This window comes from Coturnix japonica, chromosome 3 (assembly GCF_054131305.1).
Source record: "Coturnix japonica strain WE chromosome 3, WE-NBRP24, whole genome shotgun sequence".
Taxonomy (NCBI): domain Eukaryota; kingdom Metazoa; phylum Chordata; class Aves; order Galliformes; family Phasianidae; genus Coturnix; species Coturnix japonica.
The window spans coordinates 55,254,077-55,270,622 of NC_140665.1; the positions used below are offsets into that span (position 1 = coordinate 55,254,077).

Here is a 16,546-nt window from a genome sequence, read left to right on the forward strand (position 1 = left end):
TGGTCTGACCATTAAAATACTACTGCTCTCCACACTACACTCTTAATTTCTAGAACAGATTGTCATATCCAAACTATGTACAGGGAATAGTCCTCAGTCCAAGCTGACCACTATGCTATTCCACAAAATGTTTGTAATGCTGTAGATGTCATCAGTGTAGATATCAAGCATCTGTTGGGCCATACACTTAGCACTTTTCTTTCCCTCTCTAAACTCAGTGAATATACACATAAATTTAATTGTTTATATACATATACATTTATCTGTGTATCTCTATGTATGCTTATACCTATATCTATATATATACAAAATGAATTTCAGGGCCGGATGGTAGCTGAATGGGCATTTTGTGGATCAGTTGGTCTGACTGGCTCTAACCTTCTGAGTACTAAGGCATCATTTGTAGTTTATGGGGTTAATCTATAGCTCTGGATCAACCAAGAATTTAAAGATGTTGGCAGTGAGACAAAAGATACAGGGAAAAACTACCTCATCTGTGCTCCACTTAGAAACCTTACTGGCTGGGATCCCAGCTACACTTGGCAGGAGTTTGCTTTGTTGTTCCCAACGCAAGGGTAGGCCAGGGATTTGCAGCTTTGAAGACACAACAACTGGCTGGGACAGAAGCCTCTGGGTATTGGGTTCTTCAATAACTTCAACAAAAGAAAGCAGTAAATAAGCATTAAATCCCTCAATCAATGATGAGATCAGTCACAGTAAGATCATATTAATTTCTATTAATATATATGGGCCTCCCTAAGAAGGCTGTACAATTTTGCTTACGCTAGAAGAGTACCGTAAGACTTCTTCCACTATGATTGTGATTATATTGGCTCTGTAACTATTCTTACAAGGCAAAAAATTTTTCAATACAACATAAAGCTATGTCAACACAACTGTTGGTCTATCACACCATAGGTCACATAATTTTAAATATTTTGATACAATAAATAACACCCACTTATAACATTTATACAGTACTACTAGAACTATCTTAATGCCAAGGCTGAGCTGTAAAACTTCTTCAAAGCCGGCACTGCACTGCTATAAAATTCCAAGTGAATCAGATGTACAGTTCTAGCCCACACATTTATGTCTCATCCACAACAAAAAGTTTTTCAGTTCTTCTGAGGAAAAATACCCATAAATGTCTGCAAATTCCCTGCCCCCATTTTAACTGAATGTTTTATTTAGAAAATAACATTTAACTCCTCCATGATGCTATGGGTTTTTTTGCAAGGTCATTTCCCTTTTTATATCACTTAACTTAAGGAAGGAGGATCCCATCCCACTCTCCTCGAATGTAATGCACAGGTGGTAATGTGGTTTCAGCCAAATGCTGCTTGCTGCTGCTGCTGTCTAGAGAGCAGCAGCAGTTGCAGATGTACGTAGGAGGAAGGAGTGAAGAGTCATGCCTTAAATGATGTCAAACTACATAAGATATCTACATTTACTTAGATCCATTGCAAATGCAAAAGCAATGTCTGCTATGAACTCAGGACAGAATGCTTCCCAGTTGCTGAGTAAAACTGTGGAAAACCTCTGGAATTCATTTATGAATGAAAAAAATCAACAACAATATCTAGTATTCCTTAATAGCAATCATTCATACAATCACAAATTTCTATGCTATTCTTGTTTGGATTGCTCACTTTAGTTATAGATCTATTCTACTTCTGTTCTGGGAAGCTGCTATTATTCACAGATATCTGCATTCTTACTGTTCTAGTTTACATACATTGGTGGCCAACAGCTAGGACACAAATTCCTATTACAGATTTCTGGCAGCACAGTATGATTGGATTGGAATATATAATTTATTCCACATAGGAAGAGATTACATTAGTCTTTTAATTCATGTTAGCAGCACCTATGTGAAGTAAAATTCCCCACCTACTGCTTCTTGGTTATAGAATGAAACAGGCATTAAACACGTATTCAAAAAGGAGACAAAGAATGACTTTGTTAAATAGTAATTAAAGGAAGCATTCTGGTTTTTACAACTCAAAAAAAGCATTGTAGCTAGTAAGCAGAGCTTGTTGGTGAAATTTTACTCAAATTGTCTATTCTGCCAAAATAAAAATTCTTTACAAAGCAGTACATATAACCATAGAAAATTGGATGACAAAAACCATGTTGGAAGGGATTTCTAAAAACCTTACAATGTTCTGTTGACAACAAAGCATTAGACTAGGCTATTAAGGATCTTGCTAAACTATGTCCTTTTCCGAGTAGCCTACTTCAGTTTTACTCAGGGTGAGAAATTTCTTCCTTATCTCCACAGAAGATTTCCTCTGAAGCAACTCATAGGCACACCACTTACTCTACCACCACGTACCACCATCTAATGATCTTGGTAGTCCTTTATGGGACAGTTTCCAGTTTTTTAATGAAGTAAAAATCTTAGCCTTCCCTCTTTAACTCACATGAACAAGACCCATTCTGCACACGAGTTGCTAGAAAGTAAACTGCACAACAGACTGAGATGGAGCTTAATAGGTCACCTTAACACTAAGTTAGAACTGTAATGTGTAACTCTGTATCTTCAACGTTTTTCCAGTTCATTTTTGAAGCAATAAATGAGCCATTCAGATTGGTTTAATTATCTATATGTAAAAGTCAGTGAAAGGAAACATTTTATGTCAGCATTCAGTTTGCCCTCATCTTTATAACTGCAATAAAGTTCCTAGGAAACCCTCTGCTGATTATAAGGTAAACACAACACTGGAAGTGCTACTGTCAAAAACAAACAAACCAACAAACAAACCAACAAACAAAAAAACAAAAAACCACCAAAAATAAACAAAAAAACCCAACACCAAACTGGATAGAAATAGCAAATGTGAAAAGTAAGTTGCAATGCAGTTTCATGAAGAATTACAAGAAATGTCACACTTCTTTAGTTCTGCAGATTTTAATATCAAATGAATAAAGCATTGATGTTACCTTTAATTTCATTTGAAATGAGCAGATTATTTTCTTTCTCTTTTTCTTCACACTCTTTGTTCTTTACGGAGTCCTTTGTCTGTAGTACTCCTCTGACGAAAATAAGATGTATATTTTTATTAATACATCATAAAAATCACTAAGCATGACAATGTTGCTTACTAACAATGCTAGATCATTACTAAAACTGCAAGATTCCCACACAAAGGATGTTTCATCATAATAAAATTAAAAACAGAGGATCTAATTTCTGACGTACGCAGATGGTAACACTAATGTCTACTAACATGAATTTTGCAATTAAGGCTCAAGAGTAGTATAAACTACAATTGCATAAATCAGACCAAAACATTTTTCTTCATAACTGAAACTAGAAAATTGTAATACAAATGAAGTTAATGGATGTGTCCATGGCAGAAGATGGATAGAGTGAAAGACATATGTACAGATGCACCTCCTATAAAGGAATCACTCTTTGCCTGCTAACTCTGGCTGAACCCTCACTTTGCTAACTGAAACATTTGCAAAGAGGGGACATTTATCGAGAAAAAGGGGCAACAGAAGTGAAAATAAGAGATCTTTTAAGAGGGGAGGATATTTTCATTTTAAAGCTACCCAATGAGAAATTATTTTTCATACTCTCATGAGATATTTTCAGCCTGGCTTCTTATAGAAATGAAGATTATATGAACATGCTGACATTATGTGTGCATTCCTTCTTTCTTTTGGTAACTTGAGGACACTGGCCAATTCTTGCTAAATCACCACAGATGTAAAGCTATCAGAGATACTAGGTGCATGAAGAGCATTTTGTTAAAATAGCCACCAGACTAAAAGTCCTTAAAGGTTAGAAGAAACCCACTATATGAACTCATGCTTTAATAAATAACAGAGAAGCAATCAACAAGAATATCTTCACCAATGCTCCACTGATAAAAAGCCAAACTAGAGCTAACATCCTGTCAGCCATCAAGATTAGCTAACCTCAAAACACAAAACCACAGAAGAAACAGATCTGTTTATCACAGAATAACTTGGATTGGAAGGGACCTTAAAGATCATCCTTTGCCACCCCCCTGTTCTAGACATACAAGATAGGCTGCATGATTTAATTCCATTTTAATTCCATTGCTTACATTTATATCTATTAAAAGCTAAGAGAGAAAGAAAGAGGAACTAGAAATTAGCTGAACATGACTTAGGTTTACATCAAAACAAATCTTATAGTTTGCTGTGTATGTGGTTGGTTCCTCAATCAAGTACTTCTATGAAAGATAACATTACCTGGAACATAAGGACATACACAATTGTACTGAAGACAAACATAATTAAATCCACAGAATGAGCTCAGATGCTGAAGAGCACAAAAGTAGGCATATCTGTCTTCAATTATGCATGTGTACTTCCAATAAACATCTGAAAATATCCTCTGGGTATTGTAATAACCAGATACTCAATATTGAATAACTCTAGTAGTTCAAATATACCTAATATTGTGAATTCCATTTCTCATACCTGTTTAAAAGGAACCTTAGTCAACTTACAAGTCCTCTCTAGCTAAGCTGGATTCATAAAAAATGTGGAATACTAGATGATAAAATGCACAGAGCCATCATTGCATACAAACAACTCAAAAAGCCCCTGGGCAGTTCAAAGTTGGCACAAAGCTGTTATTCTCTGAATGAAAATGACTCAACAGAAGATGAATATAAAATAACAGAAGTTATTTTAGGGCTTCATAAAGATAACACCCTCTAAAAAAAAAAAGACCATATACATTGTTCTTCAATTAATTTAGAGATACTCAGGCCAATGTTTACTTCCAGAAGGAAAAAAATAAAAGGGAATTTACTATAAATATGATTGAAATGCTATACAACAACTCACACAGGTAATTTCAGAACTACACTACTGTCATTCTGTGCTTTTTACTGTTTGAATTCAATGGAGTATGATTAAATAAAGGTATTTGTTTATGATAGGCATGTTAACACTGTTCAATGCTCCTAATAGGTCTTTTCCAAAAGACGGCAGAAATAATGTAAAAGAATGTTCTAAAGAAATACTGACAGCAAAGAATAATAATAAAAGTTTAACTTTGTACTACTGCAGGTCCTTTTGTCTTAAAGGAAAGTGGGAATGCTAGTTCAGCAAAGAAAAATAAATAAAATAATGCACTGATGCTATAACTAATTAAATAAGAAAAGGAATGCTGTTGCCTCACATATTTCCCCACATAAGTGCATCAGATTTTCAGTTTCAAAGATACCCTATATATATATATATATAAAATTACATATATATCAAAAATATTATTTTCCAATGTACAATTTCATGTCATTCTTTGTCAAAAAAAAAAAAAAGAAAAAGACTCTAAGCATGAGAGTTAAGAGATTACTTTCAGTAATTTCTCTGACTTGTAGTATTTTTCCTATCCTTTCTGATATGTATTACTTATTTCTTAAATAAATTGTGACACTCCACTCCTTTCTGTTTCTAATCCAAAGGCTTTTATGCTCTTCCAATATGAAGAACTTTCTTTGTTCTCCCCACTGCTTCCAAGGGTTCCACTGGTAAACCTCTGTCCTTCATTCAAGTAGGCTGCATTTTAAATAGACTCTAAACAACCCATACTTTGAAAGAAACTGATAGTTACCCATGTGGCTTCCTTTCTTTCACATCACATAATAGGGGCTTCTTGCAAGGAGATGCACATTCTCTGTCTTCCTGCTTAGTTGCTTCTGATACAGTTTTTCCAGATGATCGATTATGAGCTGCAGATTTTGTGCCTATGTGACCGGGGCTTGGACATTTTCTGTCACTGTTTAGAATAAATTAACAAAATGTTTTAAAAAGAGAGGAATTAAGATATTGTTCACTTTATTTTCTTTATGGATAAAGACTCACCAGTGTAACTGAAAAAAAAATAGGGCTGTGGGTTTCTTTCAAAAAGTCACAAAATGTTAAATCACAAATCATTTCTTATTAAAGGTAAAACATGCAGACAATTCAACTGCACTGCTGTTTAACCTGCCTAATTGTATTTTTGATAATAAACTCTCAATTTCAAAGATTTGTAACATAAGAAAACTTCAAAGTATCATATTTTCCTCCTATCCCATCTCTTACAATACACAGCTATGCTTTTAGGACCCTACAGATGTTATGCAATATGCCAGCCGGGAATTCAAACAGAAGCACTTGGTGCTGTTTCTGTTATGCAGAAAACTGGTGAAACTGTCACTGGCTTCACTGGAACCACATTTAAGTTAGCTGCCAGAGGGTAATTAGGGTCACTTCAGATTTCTACAATCTTAGACATTCAAGAACAAATGAACCAAACAGTGCTCAGTGACAGCTGAATATTTTGTATTGAACGCATATAGCTGAAACCAGCTCTGAGAATCTCATTTGGATACCACTGAAAATACTTGGTCATTACAGAGGAAAATGGAAGGAATCTTAGGATAAACATTCACATTTTCACATTTACTTCAATATAGTCCTTGAAAAGAATGAAAAACCTCTCTTCTCCATTCCTTCTTAAACTCCCTGTGTATCTCCCTAACACAAAATGAGCACAGGAGTCTGTGTTTAAAATTTCTGTTAGAAAATCATCATTTGAAAAGTCTCTTGGCATCACATCCATTTGTGTTTTCACAGTACTCCTTCAAGAAGCTTCAGCTACAGAGTTATGAATCGTTCTTGCAAAACTCACACCCAGTAATTCAATTCCCCGCTCCAATAATAATGGCAGAATTTATAGTGGTTATTCAAAGAGTAACATTAATTTACATTCATGTCAGTAAGGCCACCCCAGCAAATAAAAGAAACCCAAATAAATCATTTTCTTGAGTGAAACCAACAGGCAAACAACCCATTTTAAATTCCAGCTAACCACCTAGTAGCTTACATAGTTAAACTGAATGTGAAACCGAAATGTTGTTAAATCAGACATAGTAGAATCAGTTTAGTCAGTGAACTTTTCAGTGAGCACTGATGAAACCATTCTTTCCCAGAAAATGAAAATGCAGATAAATAGACAGGTTTTCCTGAAACTATCCAGCTATTACACAGCTACAAATCATGCTACTCAACACTGAAGTAAAGCACCATGGCTAGTCATAGGCATGGCTCCAATAAGAATTACTTGATTATAGGAGAGGGGGATCTTTGCCTTGCTTCCACCCTTCTGTTTCTGGGGACATGATTGGCTGTAGGCAACTCCCCGCTCAGCCGATCGGGTAGGAGGCTTTCCTTGTCCAAGTTCATCTCAGAGTATGGGCAGCTGAATGCACTGGAAGGTGAAAGAGACGTGCTTCCTTAATTTCATTCACTTTACAGACTTCAATTCATTTCAAGTGAAATGACATCTGAGACCAATTTTCTAGAAGCAGATGGAATCAATTTGCATAGAAAAGATTAGAAAAAAAGCAAATAGTCAGACATTAAAATGTTAATAAATATACTGATTAAAAACTGCAACCTAAATGCTTTTCATATTTCATTTCTACAACAACTTATAGAATACAAACTATATTAATTTATATTACAGCATACATTCTGGAAAATTGCTTGATGAACATTTACTCTGCTCTCAAAGCTCTCATGGCATTTTATATATAATATACAGGATGCCTCTAACTATATCCTTCTCACTCCAAATAACATAATCATATTCCTATGGCTATTTTCCCTGCTTACATAGTGTCCACAAAGAGACTGAGGTATGGCATACTTTCTCTCACTGGAGAGAGAGAATGCCCCATCTTTGCAAATGAGGCTTTTATTCCAATAGAAGTATGTTTTTGCTGATGTCATTCAGCATCCCGTTTCACTTCATTCCTATTTGTGAGATAATTTGACACTGTGCTTTTAATAATGACTTGAACAAATAATGTCATAAAAACTGTGCTTGCCCAAGAGCTAAGAAATGGAACAACAGCAATGCAGAACACACCAGACTCAACTAAGATTTTGTCTCTGAAATGTCCAGCTGGTTATTTGGTTAACATACTTACAGGTACAATGTCCAAAATAAGTAATAGACATTGAGTTATACTTCAAAGATAAGTGTTTTTTGTTGTTGTTGTTTTTGGACAGTGAGTTACTATGCTAACTATTAAAGTATGCTCTCCTGCTTATCTGTACAATTACAAGAACCTCTGTAATGCTGAAAAGTAAAAAAATCAAAATCTACATTCTAGGTTTTATTTTATTTTCTTTCAAGAATGAAAGTGTCTTTCCAAAAACCATGTCAATGTTTTATTTCACTGATAATGTATATGATTTCCAAGCAGGGCTGTCTAATAGAAACAAGTCTACCTTGCCAGCAACATGCCTTGCCAGCTCTGACTTACAAAAAAAAAACAAAACAAAAACAAACAAAAAAAAACCCACCAAAAAAAAACCAACCAACAGCTTTAAGTATCATGTTAATTCCACAAAGCAGAGCATTAAAAAAGGCCTTTTATTCAAAATACGCTGTATATCCTCCCAATCTTTTACCCATAAAGATCTGGATTCACAGCAACTATGAATCAATTCCTATCACAAGGTCTAATTTCAGTCCTACCAACCTACCCAGAAAGCTGGTGGCAATTTACGTTTCTGTCAGCAGTAGCATAAAAAGAGAAAATTCCTTAAGGCTACACAACCCAATTTAGTTGTATCTTGCTGGGGTTATCAAAACAAGATTCTAACAGCAAATCTGTTGTATTTTTTCAGTTGGTTAATTTGAACAGGACAATATCCACTTTTTTTTTAAATCCTTGCATAGCAGAGCTGAACCTGAACTTGGAGGAAACAGAATACAACTTCTGCTATTCTAACAAACTTATTTAAGCAGAGTTTGGCGTATACTTCAGATTTGTTTATATACTTTTACTTCCATTTTTCTAACCTTTTTATCTGTCTGAGGGCTGGTGTCTGCCTTAAAACAATTAAAAACTATGAACTAAAGGATGAGGGAGAAAAGAGGAAGACCAGGGAAAATTGGTTAATATTCTTAATCCTCTATATTACTGCATCTATCACAATTATACCTTTTTTAACTTTCAAATGAAGTATAAGCTGAAAAATAGAGGCTTTCATCTGGAAAACAGTTATATGGAGACAACGCAAATGGGATTTATGTACTGGCTGTGGCAAACCCATACCACTGTGATAATATACAGTTACCACAAACTTGGAATTTGTTGATCAATCTCCATTTTGCCACTCTGATAAAATAAATTATGCAATCTTCTTTCAACTTCCTGTGCCCACAAGGGTGTTTTGAGCACTTTTAAGGAATATCTCAAGTAACCACAAACACAAACAAATAGCTATTTAACTTCAGCTATGTATTATTATTAAATAGGTTTTACATCTCAACAAAATCTGACAGTACAATTTCATCTCTAGTAGGTATTCTAATTGCCAAAATCAGTAGTATGTTTTAAATTAAAGAAGTAGCAGGACCCTTGAAAATCAGCTTTTCATTGAAACTTGCTTATTGTGCATTTTTCCTTTAGAATTTTCTTCAAAAACAGAAGCTGAAGAACAGTCTCAGTCAACAATAGTTATAATATTAATGAAATTTTACAGCATTAAATTCAGATGAGTTTTGCTTTGTAATTAATCATTTGAATTGCTACATCATGTTAAAAAAAAAATAGAAATCTATGACAGTCCTTTGATGTTTCTATTACTTGGAGCAACAAAATGAATGCTCATTATTTTCTCTGTCAGCTTTGTTGCAACAAAACATAGCATGAATGAGCAGTCAGTATGAGCTAGGTGGCTTTAGATCAATCACTCATTCCTGAATCTCAGGGCCTCCAGCCTTCAGTACAGTTAACTTGTATACTACAAAGACTAAAAAGTTAATCTTATTATTCACACATAAAGAAGTATTTGATTTATACTTTTCTAAGTTCTAGAAAAAACTCAAGTGCTCGGAAGTCTTGATCATTACGTTATTTAAAAATTAAATTAGGATTCTTAACTCTTCTCTCAACTTGAACATGGATTTCTGCTGCAGCTTTCACTTTGTACCTTAACACACTGTTTAGAAAAGAGCAGAAGTTCAAAGCCCATTTACAAGTTGATCAGATATCCTTGACCTTTGAGTACTGATGTCTTCCAGAAGAACAGGCAGCATGGCAAGAAGTGGCAGTTTCATTTAAAACCCCAGCTGTGTGTCTGATGGTGCCAGACATCTTCTATTGCTGTTTCACATATTTGAAACTGTGAAGATAATCTATTATCATCTGAGCTGCTTCAGTAGGCTCAACCCATGTTTCAGTAAATAAATATCCAAATTAACATCCTCCTTGCCCCCCACAGGACATTAATCAGAAAAAAATACATTTCAACTCTGGAGGATCAGCATGACACAGCAATTAGGCTATCTGCTGTATACTGAGGAAAGTGAGCTACTAGTTGTGAGCTTTACATAAACTGAGCAAAAACCTGACATTACAAAAAGACTCTCTTGTTGAATTAGGAGTGATGAATAAAGCAAAAAAGCAAAAAAAGAATGCACTGATTATTAATGAGAAGTAGTGTGTATAGTACAACCTGCTGACTGCCCAAGAAGTACAGAAAGCAGCACAGGAAACCTTTTGTTCTTAATTTCTACTGGTAGAACCACAATCCAAGTTATGTATCACTAGAATTTTTATGAAATAACAGCAAAACTATTCCTGAACATTGTTTTACTTAGATTTTTTTTCTTTTTTTGGAGTAAAAATTTTCTTTTGTAAGCATATTTTAAAATTTTTACTTACTGATGTCTTTACTTCAGTTGACTTTATGTAAATATTTTTAACTATCCTAGTAACAAATGATACAAATGCTTTCTACAACAACTTACAATGTGTGTTTATCACCAATGCATATTTTTTAGCATAAAGTTGCTTCAACAGTATAAACTTCAGTTAACAGTAGCTTAAATCCTATTTGGCTGGGGTAACACCCTTAACATAAAAGAAAATGAAACTGGAGACTCACAAAAGTATCTGATGAGATTTACTTATGCAGATACTGAACAAATCATCATAGTGAACTGGAGCATCATAGTGAACTGAGGCTTTCAGTGCTTCTGCACCACAGTTTTCTGAGAACATTGTCTCCATCGTGGCACGTTCAGTTCACTTCCACATAACAGATGATGTTTCTAATAAAATGCTCTCCAAGCTTACATCCTACTCCTAATGCAGTTCAGCATATTGTTTACTTCTTGTCATCCTTATTTGATAGTAAGAGCAAACTTCTAGTTAACAGAAAAAGTACAGAGTCACTAGTATGAAAATAGTATCACGCAAATATCAACTAGTGTTCTTTAGCAATCTACATGATTTTAATTATGAACTACAAACTAATATATTTTTTCCCCATTCTAATTGCCAGAAAATCATTCAATTGAGAACCATTGACTGGAGCAGACTTGATATTTACTCATGGGGAGTTAATGCAAAACACAAATGACCTGCTTGCAACCAAATGTTTTGCATTACAGTTCAGACTTTATTATTATTATTAGTTAGTAGTAGTATTAAATATTAGAAAGCATACAATGTGCAACCTAATCACAAATACGCAGGTAATCTGCATGATGCTACCGACTTGCACACCAATCTCTGTTTTAAACGCCCAGCAAAACAAAACTAAATCAACTGGTGATAAATAAATCGTCCTTATTAACATCAACTTTCCAAAAAGAAAATAAATGCTTTAGTCCCACCTCATAATTAATCACCCAGGCTTTTATCTGCTTCCTAAGGAAGAAGCTCTCATGATTTCAGAACTGTTTAGCATTTTAAATTATCATCTCTTCTGCACTCAGAAATTTGCTGTAGACAGACATACCTCATCACAAAAAAAATAAGAAATAAGCATGGTTAAATACATTTCAGGGCTGCCAAGATAACAGACTCAAGGGATTTGAACCTGATGTGGATAATTACACCAATTTCAAAAAGTCTTTGTTATTTCAGAAGAAAAAGTAATTGTACAATTGTAGAATTTTTTGGGTGACCCTTACCCTCAAATCCGTAGAGTCCAGATAAACAAGAAATTCATTATTTTCCTCATAAATGCTCAAGAAAAGAAAACCCACAAAATACATCAACACAGAGAGCAAACTAATACAACCACAGTATAAAGCATTTATGATGCTAATTTATTTGCTATGAAACAGCAGATTTATTTTACAATCAACAAAATCTCTTTGGTTATATTTTTATCTCTTAGAATTATCAGTTCATATGTAAATAACAGGATTGCTAAGACTGTAATAAAAATAAAACACAATAGATTGCCATTTCTCAGTATTCAGGATGAGTAAGGATAATGACTTTAAATAGCATGGAAAATACAGCTATAAAAGCAAAGAATACATTAAATAACTAAACATACCTCTCTTACTCATCCTTTCCCTGTGAAATATTAGAAGTTTTAATGCCAAAACTTACTTTAGAGAGAAGATCAGAAATGAAAAATTTTTCTGACACATCCACAGAAGTTTTTTCCTAATTTTTATTTTTAAAGTTTTGGCATTGGGCTGAGAATGGTGGTTGCATTCATATGATTATAAGCAATTGAGATAGCAGATATTATGGAAGATAATACCCCAATCTGCACGTTATTGCCTTAAAGATCAAACACATTAAAAAAATCATACATGATTCACTCTACCAGTATATGAAGTGAATTTTAGTTGAGCAACCAGGAAGATTTTTCAGCAAGACTTAAAAAAAAAGTGCAAGTACCTCTTAAGTACCAATTAGATTATTTAAGCAGATACCCTACTAAGATTAACAAAGTCTTTCAAAAGGGAAGGCATAAAACAAACAATAAAAAGCCAAACAAACAAAAAAGAAGAAAAATAAAAAAGAGCATTAACAGACAAAGAAGGAAAAAAGTGATAATAACCTGAACCAGTGCTGATATGCCACCAAAACCTTGTAGCCTAATTAGAATCATAGAATAGAATCACAGAATCACTAGGTTTGGAAAAGACCCACAGGACCACCCAGTCCAACCATCCACCCATCACCAATAGTTCTCACTAAACCACATCCCTCAACACAACGTTCAAATATTCCTTGAACACCTCCAGGGTCAGTGACTCCACCACCTCCCTGGGCAGCCCATCCCACTGCCTGACCACTCTTTCAGAGAAGTAGTATTTCCTAGCATCCAGCCTGAATCTCCCCTAGTGCAGCTCAAAGCCATTCCTTCTAGTTACATAAGAGAAGAGGCCAACCCCTAGCTCACTACCACCTTCCTTCAGGTAGTTAACAGAATCACAGAATCGTAGGGGTTGGAAGGGACCTCCAGAGATTATTGAGCCCAACCCCCCTGCCAAAGCAGGTTCCCTACACCAGGTCACACAGGTAGGCGTCCAGGCAGGTCTTGAATATCTCCAGAGAAGGAGACTCCATAACACCTCTAGGCAGCCTGTTCCAGTGCTCCATCATCCTCACCATAAAGAAGTTATTGTGCACATTTGTGTGGAACTTCCTATGCTTCAGTTTCTGGCTGTTTCCCCTTGTCCTGTCTCCACACACTACTGAAAAGAGCCTGGTCTTGTCACTTTGCCCCCCGCCCCACCCTTAGATATTTATAGAATCACCAAGGTTCTCACCAACAGGATATAATTCTGCCATCAAAAATGTAAATCTCTTGCACTATCTCTTGGATCATAGGAGTTTGATAATACTCTTGAAAAATATAAACAAATTACCAAAGAGCAATCCTCTAGTAACAGAAGAGCAGAAAACACAAAATGGCATACATTACTGGATCCTATGACTGTTCCATGGAAAGAATTTGAAGAAAATTTTTGGAAAGTGATTTGTGTAAAGGCTGTTCAATGCTATTTATGATATTCAGTTCTCAACATGTTACATTGTTATTTTCTTTACTGAAATATTCAAGATTAATCTCATACCATAAGCATTTCAAAAACTGAATATTTTGGCTCAGTCAGTATTCCTGTGTCCCTGTGTGTTTGTGCATCATTTTATTCTCCCACACATCTGCCTTCTCTAGGTCAGCTCTCTTGCAGGAGAGCCTGGGAGGCTCACATTTCTGCATTACACTTAAGTGTTCAACAGAATGATCTCTAGAAAAACTCAGGATAAACCGAAATTTGTTCGGTCTGTAATTTGGGAATGTGTGAATCAGAATTTTCTTTTTAGATTTTTTTCAAGTCTACATGCAAACCTTTCCCCCTGCTGAGCAGAACAAAACAACCAAGTGATAAAAAACATTAATGACCTTGTTTCAAAAGGTTCAAAAGTTACTGCTTTATCCACATTTGTCTATAACCTCTTCTAAATCAAACAGCAAGCCAAGGAATCTTCGTAGGAAAATACAGATTAGCAGAATCTATCAACAATGGCAAAAATGATGTTTGAAAAATCTCATCTGGCAAAATAAAGTTACAGATTGTTAGTGTTTATCTCAGTGTGCTCACCATGGCAACTGGAAGAGTTTCATATTTAGTTTTACAAAATTTAGTATTTATTTTTTTCCAGACAGGATCAGTTTTCTTGTGAACGGCAATTTAAAAAAATGCATGCAGACATTACTAAATTGAAAAAAATCATTTTCACAGCACATACCTATGATGGCCAATATGTCTTGCTCTTTTTACATGCCCAATTCCTTTACATCCTGCCGTGGGACATCCTCCATGCTCCAAAGCTTCCACTAACTCCAAGGGACCTGTATGCCAGAGAAATTACATATGACATATGTAATTTTAATGTACTTTAAAATATGCATTTTGCAAAAGTATGATGGAGATTCAAATGATCTCTTCCAACGGAGAAATAAAACTACTCTGACTAAATCTCTATAGAAGACCTACATCTATATAAACAATGTAAATCTTAGAGTAACTATGAGACTTCTAACCTCTCTCCTATTAAGTAACTGTAAATAGAACCACATAGACTCCCCTTTTCCAGACTAAACAACCCCAGTTCCCTCAGTCGTTCCTCATAACACCTGTTTTTTAGTCCTTTCCCTTGCTAAATTGCTGTTTGCACACACTTGAGCAACTCAACGTATTTCCTGTAGTGAGGGGTCCAAAATAGAAGACAGTATTTTAAGTGTGGTCATGCCAGTGAAAGTGCAAGTGGACAATTACTTACCAAGTCCTGCTGGCCACACTGTAACTGAGGCAGACCTAGCTACCATTGGCCTTGGGTTCTTCCATGAAAACACATACTAAGTGACTAGTAACCGTGCAAGAGGCAAACAAGAAGGAGTTACAATGAAAGTGGCTACAGAACAAGGCAGGATGTCACTATTCTACTTTGTCTACCGCTCTCTTAAATATTCCCTGCTCATCTAGTCATCGTATCTTAGTATAGCAGAACTTAAATCTTTTTGTCTGCTTCGACCTACTCTCAACCCAGGTATGAAATGGTGTTCTTACGAGGAACAACTAAGTAAGGTAGGACACTTCAATTTGGATACAAGTTAGATAAGCAGGAAAATTATGCAAAAATGGGTAGGTTTAGACAACCAAGCTACTACCTGTAGCTTTCAGATTTTCAGACTTGTCAATAGTGAGACATAAGGTGCTACAGTAGGACTGAAAAATGCATTTAGGCTCCCCAGGAAGGTAGTTGAGTCACCATTCCTGGAGTGTTTAAAAACTGTTTGGATGTGGTGCTCAGGGCCATGATTTAGCAGTGGGTTGTTGGAGTTAGGGTAGTATGGTTAGATTGTGGTTGGACTTCATGATCCTTAAGGTCTTTTCCAACCTGAGCAATTCTATGGTTCTTCTACGATCTACTGATGTTCAAAAGCAATTTATGCATTTCTGTTTGCACATGCATATTATAGGGAACCTCATCTTATACAAGGATCTTCTTTAGGATAAGGCCTAACAAGCCAGCCGGCTGCCAGATACTCAAGAAAAGTGATCCAGTAACTTGACCACCAAAATACTCCCTCATACAGTTAAACAGTTCATCCGTATTTCTTCCTACAACTTTAATGGCAATAAAAAAGTTCTTCCCATATCTCAGAAGTAATTCAGTCAGAAAAGATAAAACTTAGGTTAAAGCAAGAACACAAAAAGCTCTGGTTTTGTTGCTTTTTTAAAAGAAGAATTCATGTTGTATGAAAATTTCCTAATTTGCTTCTATCCACTTATTATGTACAACCTAGGGAAAAAAACATGCCCCAAACCACAGAAAAATGTACTGAAACAAATAAAAATTTCTAAATATAAAATATTTTCATCTCTGTTCTGAGGAATATCTACACTTGTGCAAACCCTTGAATAAGCAGCTGTTTCCTCTCAAACAAGTAAAAGAAGAGTTTAATTTTCCAGTAGAGTCAGTTAAGCACAAAAATAAAATATAATTGGAAGGTATATGCTAGAAGCAAAACAAACCAGTACACTGATGCTATGGTTTTGCACAAATTAGCTCCCTAACAAATGCTTTCCTTTCACATAATAAATTGAAACTCTAAAAATGCCATTTTAAAGAGCTGCATCTGTGCAAGAGAGCTGCTGCATCACTGTGAAATGATATTAAAATCAGTACCAACACGTCATTCCTAATTCCCTAACTAGTGCCAGAAAAAT

General features: G+C 35.2%; 1 protein-coding gene across 16 annotated transcripts in view; it reads right to left on the reverse strand.

Moving 5' to 3' along the window:
- Positions 1–16,546, reverse strand: part of L3MBTL3 (L3MBTL histone methyl-lysine binding protein 3) — a 76,482-nt gene that overhangs the window by 4,383 nt on the left and 55,553 nt on the right. For 15 of the 16 annotated variants that reach the window (XM_085541672.1, XM_015858558.3, XM_015858553.3 and 12 more), the window contains 5 exons: positions 14,562–14,664; positions 7,097–7,243; positions 5,603–5,767; positions 2,947–3,038; positions 490–653 (listed from right to left, as the gene is read on the reverse strand). In XM_085541672.1, coding sequence (XP_085397798.1) covers positions 490–653; positions 2,947–3,038; positions 5,603–5,767; positions 7,097–7,243; positions 14,562–14,664 — 671 coding nt within the window. Of the gene's footprint in view, positions 1–489; positions 654–2,946; positions 3,039–5,602; positions 5,768–7,096; positions 7,334–14,561; positions 14,665–16,546 lie in introns of those variants that run through there. The other variant, XM_085541677.1, reaches the window with a different exon arrangement.